We start from the raw sequence: 25,155 nt of genomic DNA on the forward strand, positions 1-25,155 counted from the left end.
TATAAGGGTAATTAGAAAAAAGAAACCGTGAATAAATAATCTATAAAATTTTCTATTCTTATGAAATAAATTAAATACACTTTGAATTAATGAGTTATTATGGTATAAGAGTAATTAGAGGAAACAAAAATGATGCATTAGTCATCTAAATATATTTGTTACAAGATTTTAGAAAAAATCTAGGGAGATATCATTTAAATTTTTATCTAAAGTTACATTTATTTATCAAAAAATACAAGATGAATGAGAGATTTTTAAAAGGATTTGGCTTGGTCCTCTGGTACTTTTTCAACTAAACACGTCAATTTGTTTTAAATATACAATAACAAGTGGTAGTGAGTTTTAATCTCTATTTTTTATTTAGTTAGTAGGTGATATGACAGTTTCTCACTAAAATAAAAGGAGATTCCAGTTAAAAAAGTACTAAAGATAAGTCAAATCCCTTTTTGAAAAGTCACGAGGCCATGCCCCTAGCCCCTCTTCCTTTGCCCTTATCCTAATGTGTCCACTTTTCTTTTCTTTTTTTTGAGGAAAATCCTAATGTGTCCACTTAAACAATGTTTAAAGTGGTGAAGTTTTTTGAGTCCCACATAGTGAAGGAAAGAAATATTTTATGAGTTTATATGTTCATGAATTGGATATTAAATTGAGCTTATGCATGTGTGGGCTGGGCCCTCTTGTCCAAATAATATTTTTTATTTTTATTTTTTGTGTCGTTAAGTCTATGCACAAGAAATTTTGAACATTGTGTCTATTCACCAACATATATATTTATCATCTCTCATTCATATAAATATTTTTACTGAGAAATTTCTTAAAGAATATATTTTTCTGCATACATCTGTATAGAGTCAAAAAGAGAAAAAGGAACATAGTTTAGTTCGTTGAGCACGAAGATTGCAATGCTTCTTATACATGTTGTTGATCATTTTTAATTATTTTATAGATTTCTTCTATTTATTGTTTGGATTGTGAGTTATTTAATTATTTTACATATTTCTTCTATTTATTGTTCTTGCCGGTTGAATTTATTTGTGTTATTTTTTGTGATTAGAATTGTAAATATTGTACTTGTTTATATAATTACAAAATAAATTAATTTTCTGAAATATATCCAACAACTATTGCCTCATTCTCTTCTGTTTTTAATTAATTTTTTTTAAGTTGTTAATTTAGTAACAATATTTTAATTGATGTACTTATTTAGTAACGGTATTTTTTTTACTTAACTACAGGTTGTGTTGATGAGAAAGTACGATAATGGAATGGTACATAGTAGCTTTGGTGATTGTAAGATCGTTCTTATATAATTACTAGATTTTACACCCTAGACTTTCATAAAAAATACCCAAAAAGTACTTTTAACAAATCTCACCCTCACAAATGAAATGTATATTGATAAAAGTTTGGGATTTAAAGTGTCCTATTTGAGTTTAATGTTAGCTAAGACTTTTGCTAAAATTTTATACAAGCAACCCACAAAACTAATTAACCTGTAATCTTTCAAACTTTGTGTCACAACTTTTATCGGTATGCAACTTGGAAAGAGTGGGTTGCGCTTCACTGAGAATTCCTGATAGTATATCAAAGCTCCATTTTACAAGCATTAGCACCCTGAACCTGAAGCAACTCTATTATGCTTTAGGATATTATATACCTCTTTTCACAACTTCAGGTTGAATGTATTTTCTAGAGTTTTGCATCTGTAACTGTAAGTGTACCACTTGATCTTGGTGAGAATTTCGATTGCTGAAAAAACTGGTGATCAATATTCATACTTATTGAGTCTGAGGTGCTCAATAATTTAGTCCATTTTTCTTAACAATTGCTAGTGAATGAATGAAGACACTAGTAATCTAACTCGTCAAACATGTAAACTTCACAGTGTTGAGGTAACTGCTATAAATGAATATAATTTTTTGAAGGTAACATCGACAACATCAATGTACATTTTCTTCAACACTTATCTTGTAACCCTCAACATGTTACTATGCAAATCGGAGAAACAACCATTTTGAGGTAAAAACATAAAATGGCTTAGTATAATCATTTTACATCAAATTTAACTACTGCATAATATTAAATGTACACACCAAAACATCTGACAGTGTGTGATCATAACATGTATGCAAAAAGGAACACTGTACAGTGTACATTAAGCTTACAAAATTCATTTTTGTTTGGTAATCCATTCTCACTAATCACAGATTTAGAAGTTCTCATAGTTGCAAGACATTTTATACATTGTACCATCAAAAAAATTAGTTTATTGTTCATCAAAATTTTCAACTCAAGAAATAACCATCATGAAAAGGGAAAGACAAATTTCAACACCAGTGCTGCAACATATTTTCTCTTTTTCTTTTCCTCCTCTTTCGGGCAACATTGGACTCCATGTTGGGCATACCCCAAATCCCAAGCTCTTAAATTTTATGGAACCTAAATAGCATTTCCTAGAAAGGCCGTTGGTATCCCCCAATTTTAAAAAGACTATGGATAAATGCACTATCATTGATCAAAGGGATTTTAACATACTTACCCACAAGAGCACACCTTACACACTCCAACATGATGAAAATATATAAGAATCCCACAGCTGCCCAATAGTACAATCCACATGTACCTTGGAAGTGTATAAGTGGCATGATTGCTTGACAAAACTACCACTTGCAGGGCCTATTCCAATAAAAAGCTCATTGCCACATGAAATCTTAGATAATGAGGCCATTTTTTATTCTGCACCACTCCAAAGTATGCTAAGTAGAAATGTAGTATATAGAACCACCAAGGCAAACTCCTAACTACTCCTAGGATATAATACAACAAATCCTCAAGGAATCCATGTTGGTCAAGTAAGGTTTGGACATAAGATGTTGTCTCAAACATCTGCAAAGCTAAAAGAGAGGGGATACATACAATGATTCTCCACCACCATTCTGGCTTCTCAGTCATTTTTGGAATGCGATAACCGAATGGATTATCCTTGGATGCTTGCAGAGGTATTATAGATTTGCGTGGTCTGGGTAATACAGGAATTCTATGCAGTAGGTCACCTTGATTTCCACTTGAAAACGAAGATGATGTGGCGAAAAGGTGTGGGAATGAATTTCCTGCAAATTATACAATTAGGAATATCAATGACCTTGGGGATGTCCCACATTCAAGTATTCAACCATGAACAAACTTCTTAATAATATTTAGATATTCCATCTTAGTGCCTAGTTGATCTTAAATCCACAACCTCACCCTCCAACCAATTGTTATAGGAGAAGGAATTGTTAGTTAAGCTATAGCTCATTGGTAGATATTCCATATTATTGACTACATAAGCAATATAAGACAAGTTCGGGAGGTAGAAACTCTCCCTTTCTGAATGATGTAGCACTTTTGCAGGTAGATAGCAAAAGGAAGAAACAGGGAAGGTTCTTCAAAGCCAGTTCCCTCCAAAAAATTATGCAATCAGTTCTCTTTACCAGGATTATTGTGCCACTAACAATAAATTGGTTATCTAAACCTGTATCATTTCCCCAAAGGCTGCCTCAATGATTTGAACTTTAAGAATCAAAATCTATCTAGTTAAAAGGGGAAGAGGAGAGAGAGAGAAAGTTGACAAGAAAAATTAATATACCTTTAGAATCGCATCCAACAACCGTGCGTCTAGCCAAGGATTTATGTGTTGTGAAGGTATTGGTAAATTTTTGTAGAATTGCATCCTTATACCTGGTGTTAAAGGCGAACATCAGTATGAGAAGAACAATACGAAAACTCATTATCCAAGGGGAAACCCCTTACTTTTCCTATTAGACCCACCCCACTCCCGGAACAGGTTCAAGTTTTATTAAATGTTATCTGAAATATGTACATCCTTTAGTATCTCTTTCTGTCCCTAAGACGGGAGATTTCTGGAGACTCAAAAGCAATCATTTCCTATTTCTGCACAAACATGCAGACCTAGAAAAAGTTCAACCACTTTGCTTGAGCTTGCATCTCTCCCCTTAGGAGTGATGATATATGATATATTATCATGATGATCCATATAGGATTAGAGTTGTAGCCAAAACCCAAATTCTTGAAAATGCTTTGTATCTAGTGCCAAACAATAAACATTCAAAATGCTACTCATCAAACTACATGAATAACCTTCTATATTTTATATTTTTTTCTCCCCAAAATATATTCTTTTTCCCCCCAAGATGCTGCTACATCTTAAAATTTTGTTCAAAACATTCTGCAATATGTTCAAGTTGATTGATTTAATATATTTCTCACTATATTAGTTCTCAATTTAATATTACAAAACTCAAACCCAGGGGAAAAAAAATGATACCACACTAATTTACTTAAGAAAAATAAAAGGACCTCTAAAAGTCACAAAAGCACCATGTAGATCTACACTAATAAATTATTCCAAAATTCTCTTGCATTGTTAAAATTTCATAATACTATAATCAATCAGACATTATTTATAGGTCTCTCAAAACCCAATGAAACCAATTTTTTCAATCATAACAAAATAAAAATCAGAGTAATGAAAATAGTAGAACTAATGATTCAGCAGATAGTACAAAGTACAATGTTACAGAACAAATCTCAAGTACTTGCAAGTTCGGCATTGTTGTCCTCTTCCGATTCAAATTGAAGCTATGAATCTTCAGTCTTTTGCATATAAGGGAAATTATAACCAATGCAAGATTCAATTTGTTTCCTGTCAAGTACTTAGAAGTCTATCATTGTCTAAAATAGTATTTACAGAACAATGGCTGCAAGACCAAATTTCAAGACTTCCCCAGCTTAAGACTTTAAAGGCATGGTCTTGGGGTATACCAGAAAAGTTGTTCTACTAGTACTCCTAGTCGCTAACCCGGCATGGGAAAGCTATTGAATGTAATATTCAAAAAATAATTCCATGCACTTGAGAAGTTTTCAAATTAAACATTGTTAAGGACACAATCTATTTCACAATTTGCTAAGGTAGAAAGTCAAATTCATGTAAACCTACCACTGACATTGCTACTAACACTGCTTCTCTTATACACCAATCACAAGTTCAAAAGTCTTATATCCCTAAACTTATTGATTAATGGGTGTCTACTGCAGCAACTATGCTCAAAAGGAAAACAGATCAAAGACAACTCTCATCCTCATATTCTCCAAAACAAAAATCAAATATAGAACTCGTCAGCTTAGCATAACATGTGAGCCTAATTTGTAGACTATAATATTAAACTTAGATTTGGCTTACATGACAAATAGTTAGCACTGGACATCATTGAAACCATAACAAATCTAAACCAATCTACCAATCAATTAAATAGCTATACAAATTTAATCAAGGAAAAAAACCACATACAAAGCACAACCAAAACCTGTACAAACTTAAGAATACCAACGTAGTTCTGCATTGCAAGATTCAGAGAAGGGAAAAGCAAGCGTACCAAAAAGAACCGACAATGGTGGAAACTGTGCCTATTGAGTCAGGCACAATCAAAGTCATCATCTATACAGATGGCTGTGTTCAGATTTTTGGGGTTGTTGGAGATTGAGATCAAAAGAATGAGAGAGAAGAGGAAGCAGATGAAGAGTTATGTTTTCTGCGTGGGGGTTTAAGGTTTTCAACTTTGGGTTTATCGGAGGAGAGTTTTAAGTTTTCTGTAACTTTTTTTTTTTAATATATTTGGTTTCACATTGTAGGCCTATAGAGGTGGGCAACCTTGGTCTTGGACGATGGATTGGGCTTGGTGTTTTTTTTTTTTGTTTTTGTTTTTTTTTTGTTTTTAATTAGTTATAATAATGGGGAGGGTTGATTTGAATATATATAGGTTGGAAACACTAGATAAAGTGTAAGTTAAATTACAATACTCTTTAACAATTGGGTTGAGTCGAGTTAGTAAAATTAGAATATATATATATATATATATATTTATATAGTTGCACATAGTTTAAAAAAGACATTGTTGGAAGGAAATTAAAATCTTTTAGAGTTTTTAAGGTAATGCTAACTAATATTGAGTTGGTAAAATCTAGTTCATCCATTTTGAAATTGATGGACTAAATTTTCTCACGTAATCAATATTTAAACAAATATTAATTATCACTATTTTGATGCTTATTTATATTATTGATGATTTGGCAAAATGCAATTCACTCATTTCAATGAATAAGAATTTAGAAACACCATAATAGAGTTACCATGAAAGCTCTAAAGATTCTAAATTTTTTTGTGTGTTTCTAAAGTAAGTAACTCTCATTAACTAATACTATTATGATGTGAAATTTTATTTTATGAGTAATTCATCGAATTGTGTGTCTACTCTTTAAACTTTAAACTAGTTCTAGTCAATCCTTAGTATATCTATCTCCTTTTTCCAAATACTCCTCAACCAGTTCAGTTTCATGCAACACAAACACAATCATCACATCCCCCAACCATTATGACTTCACTTCCACCATTTTCCTAAACCCCCCAATTACCACCACCCACATTATTACATTTCCACCTCCCAATACAACCATCCATGGGCGAACAAACCTAATCCAAACTCAAACGGAGCCCCACCATGACTCCACCGCCACACCATCACAACCATCAACCCAGCCACCATAATCATGGGAGCCACCACACCAACTCCAACCCTTATAGAAATAAATTATTCCCCAATCGAAATAACCAATGCTGCAGTAGCAACAACAACAGCCAAAACCTAAACCTCATCTCCCCCTTCCAAAATCCCCTTTCGTCCTTGAAAGATTCAAAAACACCCACCTAACCCAAATTCCCCCCAAACCCAAAATATTAAGGAGTTAACAAGAAATAGAAAAATATTAAGGAGTGAATAGGAAATTTACTTCTAATGTGTCTACTTAAACATTGTTTAAAAGGGTGAAAATTTTTAAGTCCCATATAGTAAAAGAAAAATATATTTTATGAGTTTATATGCTAAATGGTTGATCATTAGATTGGTCTTAGGCATGTGTAGGGCTGGGTCTCTTGTCCTAATAATAACTTTTTCTTATCATATTTTATTTTTGTGTTGTTAAGTTTGTGCACATCAGTTTATTTTGAACATGGTATATATTCATAACATTTCATTCATAAAAAATGTTTACTAAGAAACTTTCCAGAGAAAATATTTGTGAGCATATATCCGCATAGAGTTAAAGAGAGAGAAAGAAACACAGTTCAGATCGTTGAATACAAAGAATTTTAGTGCCTTTTCTACATGATGTTGATCATTTTTAATTATTTTACTGATTTTTCTATTTATTGTTCCATCAGTCAGTTATTAAATTATTTTACAGATTTCTTTTATTTATTGTTTTTGTATGTCGAATTTATTTTTTATTATTGTTTGTGATTAGATCTTTGTATACTGTTCTTGTTTATTTAATCCCTAAAATAAATTAATTTTTTGAGTTATTTAATTATTTTACAGATTTCTTCTATTTATTGTTCTTGTCCAACAACTATTGCCTCGTTCTTTTCTGTTTTTTATTTTTTAATTTAGTTTCAATATTTTTTTAAAGAACATATTTAGTAACAATATAATCCAAAAGGTAAATATATGAAAACACATGATTGATGATTAGTATCGAACATCAATAAAAAATGTAATGATATGAATTCAGCAAAAATAAAATAAAATTTATAATGATGGTGAATTCAGAGAAAAACAAAACAAACACAAAAACGAAAAATGTATAATTTAGGGTCCTTTTGGTAATGTTGTTCTAATAACATTGTTTAAGTGTTATAAAAATACATATAGATAAAAAAATATTGTGAAAATACATATCGTATTGCTCAAATAACAAAAACTACTATTCAAATAACGTTACCGAACAGCCCTTACATTTTAGAACCATCAGAGATTGAATTTGAAAGCAGACGAGCTGAGCCTGAAAGTTTATACCTCTTGATTTTTCTCCACTGGACCTCAGGTTTATATACAAAATACTTATCAGCCTTACAAGCCCAGTTTGGTTCCACATGTAGGCCCATTGAGGTGGGCAACCCCGCCCTACTATTTCGAAGCACTAACCCTCGTCTTGGACGATGGATTGGGCTTGGTGTTTTTGTTTTATTTATTTAGTTACAACTTACAAACTTACAATAGTGGAGAGGGTTGATATTTATGTTGAAAATACTATAAAAAAAAAAAGTATCAGTTTATTACTTGAATTATAAGATTCTTGATCATTAGACTTAGGTTAAGTTAGTAAAATTGGAAAAAAAAAAAAAACAAAGTTGCACACAGTTTAAAAAAGACATTGTTGAAAGGGACTTAAAATCTTTTAGAGTTTTAAGGTAAAACTAACTAATATTGAGTTTTTTTTTTAATTTTTTTATTTTTTTTTAGGAGCTAATATTGAGTATTTCTACCAACTAATATTGAGTTGAATCTTATTCGTCCATTTTGAAAATGTTGGATTAAATTTTCCCACGCAATCAATATTTAAAGTTTTAAACTAATATTAATTATCACTAATTTGATATTTATTTAAATGATTGATGGTTTGACAAAATACAATTCACTCATTTCAATAAATATGATTTTAGAAACATCATAGAATTAACAACTTATCTATTATCATAAAAGCTCTAAAGATTCTAACTTGTGTGTGTGTGTGTGTTTCTGAAGTTAGTAATTCTCATCAACTACCACCGTTATGACATGAACGTTTCTTTTATGAATAATTCATCTAATTGTTTAGATATAAAATATAAAATAATAATATCTACTTCGTATGATTTTTTCTATTATAAATTTCTACATTATAGTTTTTTATTTGCCTCTCTATCCATCAAAAGAAATATGAATAATTCATGATTCTCTCTTTAAAATAAGTGGTTTTGTTGATCTATGAAACAGTTTTGTCTTCTCCATGTTACTAAGGGCAATCACTTTAAGGACAATAACTTTACACGAGGAATGACTAAAATCAATTACTTGCTGCTACTGTTACTTTTCATCTTTCAACTTTTCTTTAGAAATATTGCTCTTGCAAAAATGTGGTTTGAAACCATCTTACTAAGAGTCTATTTAGAATCCGCTTATTTTATTGAAATTAAAAACATTTTACTAAAAATATTATGGATAAATGAAATGTTAGTTGAAATAGTACAAAAAAATACAGTAAAACCCATAAATAGTAGCAAAAATAAGTTGAATAGTAATATAAGTTGATAAAAAATAAACTAGCCAAATAGACACAAAATTATTTTAAGAGTACAATTTATTGTGTCCCAATTTTGATTCGAAAGACATCAAGTGGCTACCTATATTAATTTCATACAAATCAATTATTTTTTCTTCACTATTCAAAAATTACCACATCAAAGTTATAGTACAAAAAGTTGTAGTCCTAAATTTTCTCTACTAAAAAAAGGGAAAAATTTAAAAAAAATAATAATTTGATTATATTTTTAAACAAATCATATGCGGTCAATTTCACTCACTAATAGACAAAAGTATTTTTGGAGATAGGTTCACATTTGAATAATCATGTCATGCTTATTCTAGTCTCGAGGAGGATGATAATTGATGATTCACGTGTAACACGCGCAGTAGGAGAGAGCGTGAAGCAGCAGTTCTAATAGGATGAAACTTTTCCACCTGGGACGGAACCGGACCCCACTAGACTCGTATACACTGAGAAGCGAGAGAGAGAAATCATAAAAGAAGTGACCGAGTTGTGCGTGTTTCCTCTTCAAACTTTAAACTTTAATAGTCCTAGTCAATCCTCGATATCTCTCTCTATCCATCTATCTCCCCCTTCTCCAAAATACTCTTCAATCAGTTCAGTTTCGCGCAACTATCACATCCCCACACCATTATGCCTTCAATACTTCCACCATTTTCCTAAACCCCACCAATCCCCACCACCCACATCATCACATTTTCCACCTTCAAACACCACCATCTATGGGTGAACAAACCCAAACGGAGCCCCACCTTGACTCCACCACCACTACAACTGTCAGCACAACCACCGCAATCGTGGAAGCCACCGCACCAACTCCAACTCCAACCGCAACAGAAATAACTAATTCCCCAACCGAAATAACCAATGCGGCAGCTGAAGCAGCCGCAGCCGCAGCCACAACCCAAACCTCATCTCCCCCTTCCAAAATCCCCTTCCGTCCTCGAAAGATTCGAAAACTCTCACCCGACCCGAATTCCCCTCAAACCCTTGCAATCACCACCCAAACCCAAACCCAAACCCAAACCCAAACCCAAACTCCGAAACCGAAATCTACCAAATCGAAAACCGCTCAGCCCCGCGCAATCCAATCCATACCCCGAATCGCGGCGAGGTCTCTCTCTTGCGACGGCGAGGTCGAAATCGCTCTCCGCCATCTCCGAAGCTCGGATCCGATTCTCTCTCCCTTAATCGATATCCACCAACCGCCAGTGTTCGACACTTTCCAAACCCCATTCTTAGCCCTAACCAGAAGCATTCTCTACCAGCAGCTCGCGTACAAAGCCGGAACTTCAATCTACACTCGCTTCATCTCCCTCTGCGGCGGCGAGCCCGGCGTTCTCCCCGAAACCGTTCTCGCCTTGACCCCTCAGCAGCTCCGCCAAATCGGCGTCTCCGGCCGAAAAGCCAGTTACCTTCACGACCTAGCGAGAAAATACCAGAACGGAATTCTATCCGATTCGGCGATTGTAAATATGGACGACAAGTCGCTGTTTACTATGCTCACTATGGTCAATGGGATTGGCTCTTGGTCCGTACACATGTTCATGATTTTCTCGCTGCACAGACCAGACGTGCTTCCGATCAATGATCTCAATGTCCGTAAAGGTGTTCAGTTACTCTACAATCTCGACGAATTGCCTCGCCCTTCGCAGATGGATCAATTGTGTGACAAGTGGAGGCCTTACCGCTCCGTCGCGTCTTGGTATATGTGGCGGCTCGCCGAAGCGAAAGGAGCTCCTTCAAGTGCGGCTGCTGTCGCGGCCGGAGCTAGTTTGCAGCATCAACAACAGCAGCAGCAGCAACAGCAACAGCAACAGCAGCAGCAGCAGCAGCAGGAGGAACAGCAGCACCATCAGCAGCATCAGATGATTGATCCAATTAATAGCATTCTCAATCTTGGGTATGATTACCTTCGCTATGATTCTTGATTTTTCTTGCATAAGTAGTAGAAAAGGTCGAGTTTTTGTAATTCTTGCAAGATCTGTTGATACTGGATTGTGGAAATTTGAGCTCATAGGGCTGATTGCTACAAAATTTTCATTTCTTGTTCGAGTGTATCTGAACTTGATTGATGATCATGGATGGGTTTTTGGAACTGTTATGGAGTAAGTATGGCATTGTTTGTTTGGTGTCTTAGAAGTTTTTTTTTAAAAAAAATTGTGTTTCTGATGCTCGTTATTCTGCTTATTGCGCATTGGGAAATGGATTGTATTTTTGTTAGAATAGCTGTTACATCCGAAGTTGTGTTCCAATTGTTTCGCAATTGTGCTTCTCATTCTCGGTGGGAGCATGCATTTTATTTTTTTTGGGGGGGGGGGGGGGGTGGGGTGGGTTTGATTTCTGTATTTATTTCTTATGTCCTTTTAAGTATTTTGGTTGTTGGATAATCTTTTAGGTGACATGGCTAACTAACATTTCAAATCTGCTTCTTGTAATGATTTTTTGATGCGTACACGTGTTGCCAAGTGTGAGTCATCCTCTTTAATCTGTAACGAAAGAAGACACATGTGCATTGTGTTTTTTGCCTGCCAAATTGACACTGGAGTCATGGTTTAACATGTATTGGACATGTTTTCTAAATTTTCGGTTGTAAGGAACTGAAGAAGAGAAAACCCTTATCCACTGTAGACTCTCCTTGTCATTTGAAGAATAGAACTACTTGGCCACACGTGTTGAAATTTGTTAAATACGATGTTAAATATACTGAGGAAAGAAATTAATCGGCATGTGATGTTAAAGAAAGAATAAGGAAATTTGTCTACTCTTTCCATATGAAGAAAAATAAAAAACTACGTGTCGAGGCATCATATAAGTTTAAGATTATCTTCAATGTCTGTTTGTTTGGAAAATATAGAAGAAACACCTTGACCATTATCTTGTCACTTAGTCTATCTAAGGAGGGAATGCAAAAATTTGGAACACAATAAATGTACAACCATGAATGTCAATTGAAGGAAGAAAAGAAAAACATAGTTTCCACTTGAAGGAGGTTGTTTTGAGTTATAAATTATTTTTCATATAATTTAGTGCGTGTGTTTTTCCTTCTTCTTTTTGCATACATTTTTTGTACATTCTAGAATCTTTGAGAATCAGGTCCTCTCCCTCCCTCTCCGAATCATTCCTATGTTGCATCTCCCTCCCTTTGTCAAGCCTTTCCTTTAATGGTTGGGAGAAGCATTCACTTCTCGTAGCTTGGCAAGCATTCTTTCGAATCTTATTCAAATAGGGGGTGGTTTGGTTTGAACATAGGCTCAAATATGATTTGAAGGTCCTAGCTATGCCATGTGTTCAATACAATATCTGGAAAGCTGCAGGGATTATAAAAAGAGGGTGCTTTCCTGTGTTGCACAGAAAAAATAAAAGGACCTAAGAGAAGACACTCTTCTCTTATGGCTAGTTTGGATGGAGGGGGAGTAAAATAGAGTTGGCCGGAAATTAGCTAACTAGCCATTGGGTTTCTTCCTCCCACACCCCCCCTCTTCCGCCAAAATTGGTAGCGAGGGGATGATGAACAATGAAGCTATAGCTCACCTTTCCCGCTATCTGCCTTTAAGTGATAGAGGAGTTTAATAGCCCACCCAAAAAAAAGAAGAAAAAATCTAGAAGGGACTAAACTAGTTAAATGATGAATGTTCCATTGAGAATTGGAGATACTCTAGATAACAGTTAATAGAATGCATAAAAAAGTTGTCACAAATCAAAGAAAAAGTTAATCCTCTCCTTTTAGTTGTCATGTGGCATCTCATGAGGAGCGGGCCTCTTACATCAAAAGGTTTGTGAATTTGAGTTACCACTCCTTCGTGAAAAGCTCACCTGAAAGTGGAAGGTCCAATTTTGGGCTAGAACAACCATCCTCAACTGCAAAGTTATCTGAAAATGGAAGGACTATAACATTTTCATTTGAGTTTGGCACTTGGAATATTTGTTGCAAGTGATATTGTGGAGAGTCAGATGCTTCATCAACTGTTAGAGAAATTTGAATCATACGTGACAGTGTTGTCATTCCCTTCTTTGGCTGGAGGTTTGTTGGGTTTTTCAGGTTTTCACTTGGGTCCGGAGGGGTGTGCAACAGCTGGAGGATGAGGATTGCCTCTCTCTCTTTGGCCGGAATTTGTCAGATGGCTGGGTTATTGTTCAGTTGGGTGGCTATCTCTCTTTATGGAGGGTTGGGTTACTGTTGGGATTGAATTGATTTGGTTTTGGATTGGGGGTAGACCTGTTTCTAATGGGTTTGGGTTTGTCCAAATAAGATGTTTATCAATTGTTAAAGGTATTTTAATCATTTAAAAAACTATCTATAATGGTAAAAAAGTATAAATAAAGGGACAAATTATAATTTCTTTAGTTAACCAAATAAAAGGACAAATGTATATATATATATATATATATATATATACAATGTTGTTTATAATATGGTGTTAAATTCAAATTCTAAGTAATTTTGAACAAAATAAATGTCAACTCTTGGAAATTTTAATTGTTGTAACTTTAAACTCTTTTAGAATCTATTACTCTCAGGATTTGTAATTATCAGCAACCTAAAAAACCCTTATATTATATGACATTGGTGATTGAGGGATTAAAACTCATGGCTCAGTACTTGTTGTAGAGTAGGTTGTTCTGGAGATCTTCATTCTTAACACATCCATTACAATGTTTGTTGCCTTTCACTTAAATATTTCATATTGAACTTCCCTTTGTGGATTTCGTTTGTTCTTTTTCCTGTGATTGAAGTTTAAACTAAGGTACAGATGCAGTTTTGAACTATCCCTAGTATTTTATTTATTTTTTATTTTTTTATTTTTGTAATTTAAAATATCAATTTCAAGACCTGCACAAAGACGAATATATACTTGGTCAGTAGATCTAAGTAGAGTTGAATACCAGAAGCTAGACTCCCTGCTTATACCTTATTAAGCTTCTGAGTAAGACTTTAAAAAGAGAACTGAAAAAAAAAAAAGGAATTGTTGTGTGTGAATCCACCTATTAATGGGGAGGGAGTTGGATGCCACCAGGCCCCAAAGGAAATGTTTTGCTTCATTCTATAATCGAAGGTTGGATATTTTCTTATTTAGTTCAAGAGGTCTTGTTGAACAAAACCTACACAGAGAATTTATTCAACCTGATTGGGTCTATTTTCTTTCCAGGAAGATTTTATTTTTCATGTGATATAGCAACATGATCGTGTCCTGTATACACTTTAGGGGCAGCTATCCGTATTTTATTCAGTAGTGTTTATTATTAAACCTTGGTAGGCTTGAGCTTTCATCCAAATAGGTTCCATGGTAAAGTTGTATGCCACTTAGGGATTATTAAAGAGCTTGAAACAGTCAACTTCTCTGCTAGTTATTCTTCATCTCTTTGTGATGCTTATTACCCTTCATGCCATGTGATATAGGGCCTGTGCTTGGGGACAATGATTTAGATTGAAATGAGAAGTTCAGGTATCATTCATCTCTGTCCATCCATCAGTCTGGGCGCATGTACTTCAGAGCAATGCAAGAGCAAGAATGGTAGTCTAATGGGAAATTTTGGCGCTGAAAGTTCAGACATTCAAAGCCTTTGGAGATCAGTTTGTCAAACTTTATTCAGTAAATCTTCTGTGAGATTAAATAAAGACCGTCTCTGCTAGGATTCTGTAATATTAGTTGAAGGACAGCAATTTTAAGTTGTCTACATGTCTATTATAGGATTTAATAGAACAGTGCTACAAAAAACCTTTGAAGGTGGTTTGGCACTCTTGATGGATATTTCTGGGATTTCCAAACTAGTTTTTTTATTTATTTATTTAAGATTTAGTATGCCCTAGTACCGAAAAGAGTCTGAATCTGTGAATTTGTCCTGCATTGTTTATAAATTAGTTTTTGAAAATACCATCTTAAGGTTTTACTGCAGTCTTTTTGTTTCCTTCAAGTGAAATATCAATGAGCTTTTAGTAATGAGACTAGTAACTTTCAAGTGTAACATCTGTACAGAGAGTAGCTGGTTGCACTCTCTGACCTGCTTCTCTCTTTCTCAAGTCAATGTGGCCTCATGTCTCCCGCAAAAGGATATTATATTATTATGTTTATGGTGGGTCCTACATGTCAACATGTGCGAGTTGGGTATATAGTATATACACCTGAAACATGATATATCCTCTTCATATCTCCCTCTCTGACCAAACAGAAAAAAATGCTTGGTCTTGTCCACCTTCTGCAACACTGCTTTGCACTTAATCAGCATTCTACTAACTTTGGGCATTATAAGGAATCTTTGATCAATTTTTGTAGACAACCCTCCCGCCGGATAGTACTTTTTTTGGTATCCTATTATATTTGTTATTGTAACGAGTAACCTGGTACTTATATTTCTCGTAAGAGCACGTAAGCTATCTGAGGATTTCTCAATCCTCTATGTTATACGACTATGTTTTGGTCTCATAAAACATTTGTGAATTGGGTGGTAATTACTGTGACCTGACTCTGATTTACATGCTACAAAAACATGAGAGGAATGAGAATTGAGCAAGAGGATGGGCATTGGATGGTAACTGGAGCAGATATTGAAGGAATGAAAGAGAAGTTTAATGGAGATCAAAGAACACACAGGGTGGTAATTGGAGCACACTGATAATCGTTAGACATAGTATGAGTGGTGTAGGACAATTCTTTAGGTTTTACAGTTTTACTGAGCCCATACCAATGCCTTTTTTTTTTTTTTGAATTATGGTGAAGGGTGCGTCTTTATTCCCGAATTTTTAGGAAAAATCTATTTGGATCTTGGGATTTACTTATATGGGCTTGGGAATTACCTATATGGGCTTGGGAGTGGACTGCCCCAGAAGCTTCTAAAATCTAGTCTTTTCTTCTTGTGTACGATACAATCGGCCTCTAATTTTGTTAAGCTCCAAGATCATTCACAGCAGTATAGTTAAATTTTTAGTTTTTTTAGTACCACAAAAAATCACTTTATCTATTTTACCTTCTCACATCCCTTATCACATCCTACAATAGTGGAGCTATTTTAGCTTTTAACACAATAAAATAATATAAACACTACAATAAAATAATATTTCATTCAACCACCAACACACAACCACAACCACCATCAAACCCATAAAAATCACTGCACAACCACAACCCCGCCATGCCCATCAAAACCAGTGGAGAAGAACAAAAAAAGAGAGCAGAAAAATCAGCACAGCCAAATCGAAACCCATGCCCAAAACAAAAACCCAGCCTGAAACACAAACCAGAAATATAAGCATAGCACGAAACACAAAGCCGAAACACAAGCACAGCCTGAAACACAAAGTCAAAACACAAGCACAGCTTGAAACACAAAGCCAAAAACACAAGCCGAAACACCGAAAATAGAGAAGAGAGGCCAAGATGGGTCAGGTCGACGGCAATGGGTCTGTGGCGGCTGGGCTCGTGCAGATCAGCGATGGGCCTGTGGCAACTAGGCTCGTGCAAATCGGCGATGGGTATGTGGAGGAAGAAAGAAGAGATGGAGAGGCAGTGAGGAGAGAGACACGAAGAAAGGAGAATGAAATGCAGAAAGAATAAAAAATAAAAAAAGTAGTGTGAACGCAAAATAATTGTTTTTTTTTTTAGCTATGGTGTACAACCATACATAGCTGTGCACTGTAGCAATGAAGGTAAATTTTTTATCTTTAACTCCACTGCTATAATATGAATTTTTGTGTTTTGGTGAAACTAAGCTAACCTCTATTTGGAAGCGGCTCCTCTCCTGTTTAAAAGTTTCCAATTCTCTCTCTCTTTTTTTATTTTATTTATTTATTTATTTTTACAGATTAAAGACATTTGGAAGCTAAATAATCTAAGGGTCAGAACATAGACACGTTAAATACAATTTTCATCTATTTTCTTTTTCTGTCTTCTTCGCCCCTCTCCTTCTCTTCCTTTGTCTCTCATACATGAGTCACCAAATTACTGTACAAACGAAGGCAAAGAAGAAGACGAAGGAGAGGAAGAAGAACTGAGATCAATTGGCCTCTCTTCAGTGTGGTTTTGATCTTCTCCACCATGATTGGGACTCTTGCTAGCTAGCTAGCTAAAGTTTTGATTTAGGCATCTTTTTTTTTTATTTTATTATTATTATTATTATTTTTTTATTGTTCTCTTTTTGAAGGAAAAACAAAATCTAATTATAGGGTTAGTGGGGGATTTAGAGCAAAATTTGCAGAAATTCCAATGTGCAGAAAAATTCCAAAGATTCTGTCCACACTTGCTAGAGCCAAGGAATTTACCTTGTAACCTCCTCCTCCTTCTTCTTCGTTTGCACAGTAACTTGGTGACACAATGAGAGAGACAGGAAGAGAGAGGGGCAAAGTAAGAGAGAAAGAAAGAAAAATAATGTTATGAAATTGTTTAGACCCTTAGATTGTTTAGATTCCACGTGTCTTTAATCTGAAAAAAAGAAAAAAAAGAAAAAAAAAAAAAAAGGAGAGAACCGGAGACTTTGAAACAGGAGAAGAGCCGCTCCCCCTGTATTTAACGTTGGAAGAAAGAGAGAAAAACGACATGACATCCAATCATGTTGTTTTTTATAAATGACATTTAAAAATGTGAACAAAGTAAATGTATACATTCTCTATTGGACAACGTTGTAGCATATATTATGGGTTGGGCATCGGTATGGTATAAAGTAGAATCTTTGGTTATTATTGGCCAATGTTTTTGTATTGTAGCCTAGCTAGATCACATCACATAAAGCAACCATTGTAACGCAGCGCACACTCTTACACACACACAAAAAAAGAGAGAGAGAGAGATAATATGTATTGTCAAATCATTCAATTGTACTAAGTTCCAAATTCTGATCTGTTTTCTATCTGGCAACATTTCTAAACTTTGCAAATTGGAAGTATTTGTGATGAGAGAGGTGCATTATGATATTAGGGAAACTGTTCGTATTTCCTAATAATCCAAAACTATATTATTGGACTGCGGGAGATATACTGGAAATAGTCATAAAAAAGCATTGTGGTTAACGGTTCATCAATATGAACACGTTTTTTCTGCATATATGTCACAATTATAAGTAAATATATTATGTGGAATATCTCTTTATACTTTATGCATTGTACTCTCTTCCAGTCTTTGTAATTTTCGCGACAGTAAGAGCACCCACACCCACAGTAGATGTGGGAAATGTGCCAAATGCTAAATATTTGGCCCATATCCCACACCAAACCCATTTTTCACCCATTTAGTAGACATGGGATATGGTTTTTTTTTTTTTGCAACATTGAATAGTACCGTGACAAATTTGCCACGGTACGGAAGATGTGTGGTATATTATTTATTATTTGTTTATTATGTTGATGAGTAGTAGATATTATTTTAATGTGTAATAAATATTATTTTAATGTATAGAATTGAATTATAAAACATCTGATAAATGAGATGTTATAAAATAATATGGTAAAATAATAAAGTAGGCATTTGATATGGTAAAATGACATAATTTTTGAAACATCTGCTACGGATGCTCTAACAGGCATCTTATCCTCAACAGGCACGTAATTCTTGCAACTATAAAATGGCCCAAAAGAGAGCTTCATGTGTCAATAATACAGAGAGTAAAACAAACAACAATATGAACCAAGAGAATTATGACCCTTGTTTCCCCGACCAACCTGTGGTCGATCTGTACCTTCCACTTTGGGCTAATTTACCTGCCTTCCGGTCCAAGCCAGCCTTGATTTGGGCTGAGGATGGCTCGAACCATGCAACCAAAACACTCGTCTATGCTCAACTCAATGATTCTGTGCAGTCCATTTCTTCTCAGCTACTCATTCCTTTACAAAGAGGTGACACAGTTGTGATTTTATGCTCACCTGGACTTGAGCTCGTTGAAATCATCTTTGGGTGCCAAAGAGCTGGCCTCTTGAGCGTACCGATTTTCCCACCAGACCCTTCTTTTCCAAAACAAAACTATCTCCATCTTGTTAGAGCTCTCTCACAAACAAAGCCTAAAGCCGCTATAGCTCACCGGGATTACATCACAAAAGTTCAGCAATACATTTCATCACCTTTCAATGACAAGAAGCTTGCACAGATGTTGCAAAATCTCAAATGGATCTCCACGGATGATGTCAAAGATAACAAGGCGGGCTTTAAATTTTCCTCTTCATTGTACGTATCAGCGGCTCACAACGTTAGAATGGCTAGAAAATCCTATGATCTTCATCCAAACAGTATAATAGTCTCTTGGCTGCCTCAGTACCATGACTGTGGTCTTATGTTTCTATTATTGACCATAGTATCTGTTGCAACATGTGTGCTAACATCACCAGGAGCATTTGTTAATCGTCCAAGGCTATGGCTTGAGTTAATTTCAGAGTTCAGTGCAACTTGCACTCCGGTTCCATCTTTCGCGTTGCCACTTGTGGTCAAGCGAGGTGGTATTGGCAAAGGAACACTACCTATTACTCTATGGAGCTTGAGAAACCTAATTATTATTAATGAGCCTATTTGCAGGGAGTCAATTGAAGAATTTGTGGATGTGTTTAAGCCTTTTGGGTTGAACCCATCATGTATATCCCCATATTATGGATTAGCAGAGAATTGCACGTTTGTTTCAACAGCGTGGAGAGGCAATGAAGATTCTACTTCTTTTCCAAACATTCCAACTCACAACAAGCTCTTGCCTAGTGCAAGACTAGCTCCATGGTGCATGAATAATGAAGAAGAGGACATGGACATTATTGTAGTCAATGAAGAAACATGTGAGCCAGTTGAGGATGGGATTGAAGGAGAGATTTGGATTTCATCCCCTAGTAATGCCTCTGGTTATCTTGGCCACCCGTCTTTAACTCGCGAGGTGTTTCAAGGGAGACTCAGCAATAAGGTGAGCCGGTGCTTTGTCCGGACAGGCGATAGAGGAATTGTTATAGGAGAAGAGAGGTTTCTCTTTGTGACTGGTCGATGTTCAGACACCATCAAGCTCCATAACAACCTAGAAATCCATCTTCATTACATAGAAACTACGGCTTACAATAGTTGTCCAAAGTTTCTTAGAGGAGGTTGCCTTGCCGCGTTTAAGGTCTCAAATGCAATTGTGCTTGTTGCAGAGAAGTGAAAAAGATATGACGGTGTTGAGGAGCATATGTGAAGGAATCAAGAAAAAGGTTTCAGAGGAAGAGAAGATTGAGCTGGACTAGCGGTTCTTGTTAAAAGTGGGAGTGTGCCAAAAACTACTTCAGGTAAAATACAAAGATGGGCAGCCAAGAATAAGCTCTAGGTGGCAAAATGGGTGTTGTAATGGAGGTTCGATTTGGCCAATATAGTAACTTTTTGTCAGAAAGAGTTCATGGAAATAACGGGAAAGACGAAGGGAGAGGAAAAAGAGGACAAGAGGAGAGAAAAGTGGCAACAGAAGTGAGAGAAGAAAATTCTCTCACTCGTACTCCAAGTCTTACCCTGTCGATCCTTTCTCTCCTATGACTTGTGAGAGCATAGGAGCCGACCCTTTTTTTTTTTTTTTTTAAGAAAACCATCGGAGACACTTTAATTCTACCTTCTTCCGTTTTTTTTTTGTTAGAATATATAAGCCAATAAAGTCCGTATAGGTCCATTGTAATTTTATTTTATTTTATTTTTTGATGATGCAAAAAATCAATCGTTGAACTTTTCGTCAGTGCAGATGGATGATGGAAACAGGTTCGTCCAAAGTAGAACCCGTAGTGGAAAGTGAAACAGAAAGTAATACACTGGTGTGGTGTTTGCGAAAAACTCTCCGATGATTAAATTAGAAAAATATTCATTCGATGTGTATTTAGAGAGAATTCAACTTGGGAGTAGTTTTTGAGATGAGAATTGTGTGTACCTTTATCTTGTTCTCCTTTCATTTTTATAGTTACCTCTGCAGTAATGGGCAACGGATCTCTGCATTTATTAGCAACGGCTAAGGCGTTACAAGCCGGTGTTTTGATATGCATTGCTTCTTTGTTACCATTGTTCCGTCTGTTACTCTTCCACTTTAATGCTCACCATAAATGCGTAACGTATGTTTGCTTCATCAATGACTATAGGACGGTGCTGATTTTCTGGACTCATTAGGTAGCAAACCAAAAGTACCTAGATCAAGATTGGAAAGATTTCGATAATCACCAATATGGGGATTGTGTTGGGTTCAAAATGGCATGGATTACACCCAAAACTTCACCTTCAAGAATGACTTCCTTTATATCGGGTTAAGTCATAATCTAGATTAAACACAACTAGCTTTCACATAGTACAACAAGCAAAAGGAAGTGTTTAAGAGCTCGAAACCTAGCTTGACATTCATTCGGCCATGACTTGGGTTTTGGGCTCTATTTGCTAAAGTATTTAAGGGATTGAAAAAATTTATTCAAAACAAGAACAAAGAACCTTTCGCTTAAGTATGGCACCAAGACTTTTTCCATAGTGTAGAAAAAGTGGACTAGATGCCTCATCTGCCTTGATCAAATCTTGTGAAGAAATAATTGAGGTTGAAGCCATAGAAAAAAAAAAAAAAATATATATATATATATATATATATATATATATATCCAACGCTTCTTTGGTTTACATTCTTCAAAGCTTATTTGATATGGATTTCAATTACAAAGTGATCATTGAAACCGGAATTGGAAAAGAATTAGGACGGCTGAATAAGAGGTCAAAGGATCAGAAATGGAGCAAAAATGTAATTTTCTTGGCTTCTCAAGTAATCCAAAAGTGGACGGATTTCATAGATGAAGTCAATGGGAGCAAAGGAAATATATTGATGCCGTTGAATAACCACAAGAAAAAAGCTTGTAGATATAAAAGAAAGACTTGGCAATCCTAACGAGTTAGGAGAAATTTTTCTTGAGTTCTTTGAAAGTAAATCGGGCATAGTATCAGCACTCATCAGTAAAAAATGCTCCCTTGGACTGATAATTTGAGATTATTGGAGAACCAAGTTGTGGACAATTGGATTTATATAATAGCGAGTTTATGCATGGTAAGGAAACTATTATCGACCTAATCACAAAGAAGATATATTGAGCTAGAGCAGGACCGACTCAATATATTTTGTGCTCTAAATTAATAATTTGAAGTGAGGCATTTTACAAAAAGTTATTAGTTTCTTCCAATATCTCGATGGTGATATTATCATTGAACTATTATTTGCAAAAAAGCCATCAATTTAATATATATATATATATATATATATTAAGTACAACTTTAACCTTGATTGAATTGATTTCTTTGTACTACTACCACTATGACCATGCCAAAATTATGTAATATTAACCATGTTATTGGCATGCTATGTCTTTCATAGCAAGACGTGGCCACATTTTTATGAAGATTTTTCATATGTGTAGATTATTTTAAATATAAAATAATTTTTTTAAAAAAGTTTGTAATTGTAAATTGTATCATTTTTATTAAATACCTTAATTTAGCTTATTCTTTTATAACTCATTCAAATTCATGGTCCACAAAATAGGGCTTAGTCTTAGGCCAACTTAACACATTTTGGGCTCAGATGCAAATCTAAATGTATTGCTACTTGATATTTTATAAGCGATATATGAATTAAAAAAAAGAATCCAACATTTTTTATATAGTTTAATATATTAACTAGATTATTTTCATATATTTATAAAACATATTTTAAAACTTTTAATTCTAAAAATATCGAAATAATTAGTATCAGAGTAAATATAATTTTTTAAATGGTTATTGTCTCTCTTGGCAATGTTAGACTTTAGTTATTGAACAATGAATTATTAGGTTTAATTTTAATTTTGATAAAGAGAGAAAGAAAGAGTAAAATTTTTGGAAGATTCAAATTTTTAACTTACTTAAACTACCGTAAATATAGTAAAACATATTAGTAAAATGTTGAACATTTGACAAGAGTATAATATTTAAAAATAATTTTTATTAGGGCCTTAATTAAAATGTTTAAATTGTAATACAGATAGACAAGACATTTTATAGGCCGCTAATCCTTAAAAAAAAAAAAAAGTGAAACAAAGAAAAAAAATACCCATTAAGAACTTATATGCTGCAAATCACACTCGAACCCTTTCCCCTTTAGATTCTTAAACACTTTGTATATGTGGACATGCTAATTCAGCTACAAAACCTTTAACTTCTTTAACTGTCTTGTAAATCTAACAAACATAGTGTGTGGGACAATTAATATACTTATAATATACTACCCGTTATGTTATAGCCATAAAAGTTTTTACAAATTTTGAATGTGACAAATTTTTACTTATTCCTGTTTAAACCCATTACTAATATCATTTTTTCACATATCAACTAAGAAGCACGAACACTTTATTTGAGGTGACATATCCATGTCATACTGGTATAATATCTACTGTATCATGTTATAATTTTTCAAAAATTACTCATGCCATCATGTCATATCCATACCCATGCTCGATCGTACTTGTGCTTGTGCTTCCTAACTTATCAATAACTATTCACTATATCCACGTTAAGTAAAAAATAAAAAATAAATAAAGTTCTAGCATTTTTCAGTTTTCACTGGTTATACATAGAGTAGATTAAACTTCACAATAGATAATAATAGTAATAAAAAAATCCTTAAAAAATAAAAAGAAACAGTTATAAACCGCGTGCCAAAGCCCTCCCATTCCAATATATATATATATATATAGAGAGAGAGAGAGAGAGAGAGAGATGATAAGGAAATGTACTGTAGAAGATATATAAGGGCTGAGAATTGAGAAACCATAAGGTCAGGCTTAATATCTCAATTCTCAACTACTATTTAACCAAAAAAAAAAAATATATATATATATATATATATATATCTCAACTACTAAGAGATTAGTAGCATGTGAACAGATTTTAGAGGATGGATTTGGGTGATTTCCTGAAAAGGTCAAGCGTAGATTTGTGGATGCTCATGGAAGCAACAATCACCGTGGCTTCTTGGGATGAGTACCGTAGTGAATTAAAGCATCGAAAGGAAAGTATCGTGGAGCTGATCAATAAGGCAACAATGGGTCCTCTTTTGTCCCCAACAAAGTGCCACGCTGCTATGGTTGAGTTGGTTGAGCTCTACAACGACTACGATGGTGATGATCACGAGTACCACGATGTGTTGGTAAAATTGGATGAGCACAAGAACAAGATTCTTGACATAAAGGAGCGTCTTGGTAGTCTTGATCATCAGGAGTCCAAAGCTTCTTTGGTTGAGTTGCTCGAGAGTATAGTAGACATGATTGGAGAGCAAGTGAGACGATTAAAGAAGCCTGAAAATGAAAGGTTATTGGCAACTCGCGTACTTGTGGGCAGGTGGGTTGGTATTGTAGATGAATGGTTAAAGTTGGATGAGACTAGAAATCAGGTTAATGTGGCTGATCACCAAGTTCTGAATGAGAGTAGTTTCGAACAACAACAACCACAACCGAAGCAGAAGTTGAAGTTGAAGTTCAGGCCCAAGAAAAACGAAGCTGAAGGAGCTGCTCCTCAAAATAGAGAAAGAAACGGGGCTCCTAATGAAGAAAAATCTGTCCGTGAATCTTCTCCTCTTCCTCCAAAAAAGAGAAGAGGACCAGAGTAGATCAGTAATATTGTAAAGGTTTTGACTACTCTTGGCTTCATTTCATACTATAAATTTTCAAGATTTTTGTTCTCTCTACTTTTTCCCTCCTTTTTCCTTTTTCAGAATATAGTTGCTTTTACATAAATGGCAGGAACCTAAGGTGGCTTACAGATTCTAGAGTTGCTCACCTAGTGAATGAAATTGATGCTCTGTTGGATAGATTAGATGAATGAGCGCCCACTTGTGCATGTCAGACGAATATGATTCCTGTAGCGTATGAATTTTCAAGATTGTTGTTTTCTTTGTACCTTTTCTTTGTTTTCTTTTTCTTTTTTCTTTTCTTTTAAAGGGAAAGAGCAATGGAATGTATTTGATCTCATATTCTGAACAGAGATG

At 34.7% G+C, this 25,155-nt stretch overlaps 4 protein-coding genes across 4 annotated transcripts; 3 read left to right on the plus strand and 1 right to left on the minus strand.

Moving 5' to 3' along the window:
* Positions 1–2,263: 2,263 nt before the first annotated feature.
* LOC115975863 (protein TIC 20-I, chloroplastic-like) lies at positions 2,264–5,576 on the minus strand. Its single transcript, XM_031096896.1, has 3 exons — positions 5,436–5,576; positions 3,629–3,720; positions 2,264–3,110 (listed from the first exon to the last, which is right to left on the minus strand). The coding sequence occupies exons 1-3, from the start codon at positions 5,495–5,497 to the stop codon at positions 2,677–2,679; spliced, it is 588 nt and encodes a 195-aa protein (XP_030952756.1). The 5' UTR covers positions 5,498–5,576; the 3' UTR covers positions 2,264–2,676.
* Positions 5,577–9,674: 4,098 nt separating this feature from the next.
* LOC115974349 (putative DNA-3-methyladenine glycosylase YfjP) lies at positions 9,675–15,066 on the plus strand. Its single transcript, XM_031094671.1, has 2 exons — positions 9,675–11,104; positions 14,603–15,066. The coding sequence occupies exons 1-2, from the start codon at positions 9,924–9,926 to the stop codon at positions 14,622–14,624; spliced, it is 1,203 nt and encodes a 400-aa protein (XP_030950531.1). The 5' UTR covers positions 9,675–9,923; the 3' UTR covers positions 14,625–15,066.
* A 4,287-nt stretch (positions 15,067–19,353) lies between these two features.
* LOC115977043 (4-hydroxyphenylalkanoate adenylyltransferase-like) lies at positions 19,354–20,744 on the plus strand. The gene has a single exon (XM_031098675.1). It carries the CDS (start codon positions 19,378–19,380, stop codon positions 20,293–20,295), a length of 918 nt encoding a protein of 305 aa, XP_030954535.1. The 5' UTR covers positions 19,354–19,377; the 3' UTR covers positions 20,296–20,744.
* Positions 20,745–23,894: 3,150 nt separating this feature from the next.
* Positions 23,895–25,155, plus strand: LOC115959941. Its single transcript, XM_031078620.1, has 2 exons — positions 23,895–24,795; positions 24,911–25,155. The coding sequence occupies exon 1, from the start codon at positions 24,067–24,069 to the stop codon at positions 24,775–24,777; it is 711 nt and encodes a 236-aa protein (XP_030934480.1). The 5' UTR covers positions 23,895–24,066; the 3' UTR covers positions 24,778–24,795; positions 24,911–25,155.

The sequence above is a fragment of the Quercus lobata genome, chromosome 2, assembly GCF_001633185.2.
Source record: "Quercus lobata isolate SW786 chromosome 2, ValleyOak3.0 Primary Assembly, whole genome shotgun sequence".
Taxonomy (NCBI): Eukaryota; Viridiplantae; Streptophyta; class Magnoliopsida; order Fagales; family Fagaceae; genus Quercus; species Quercus lobata.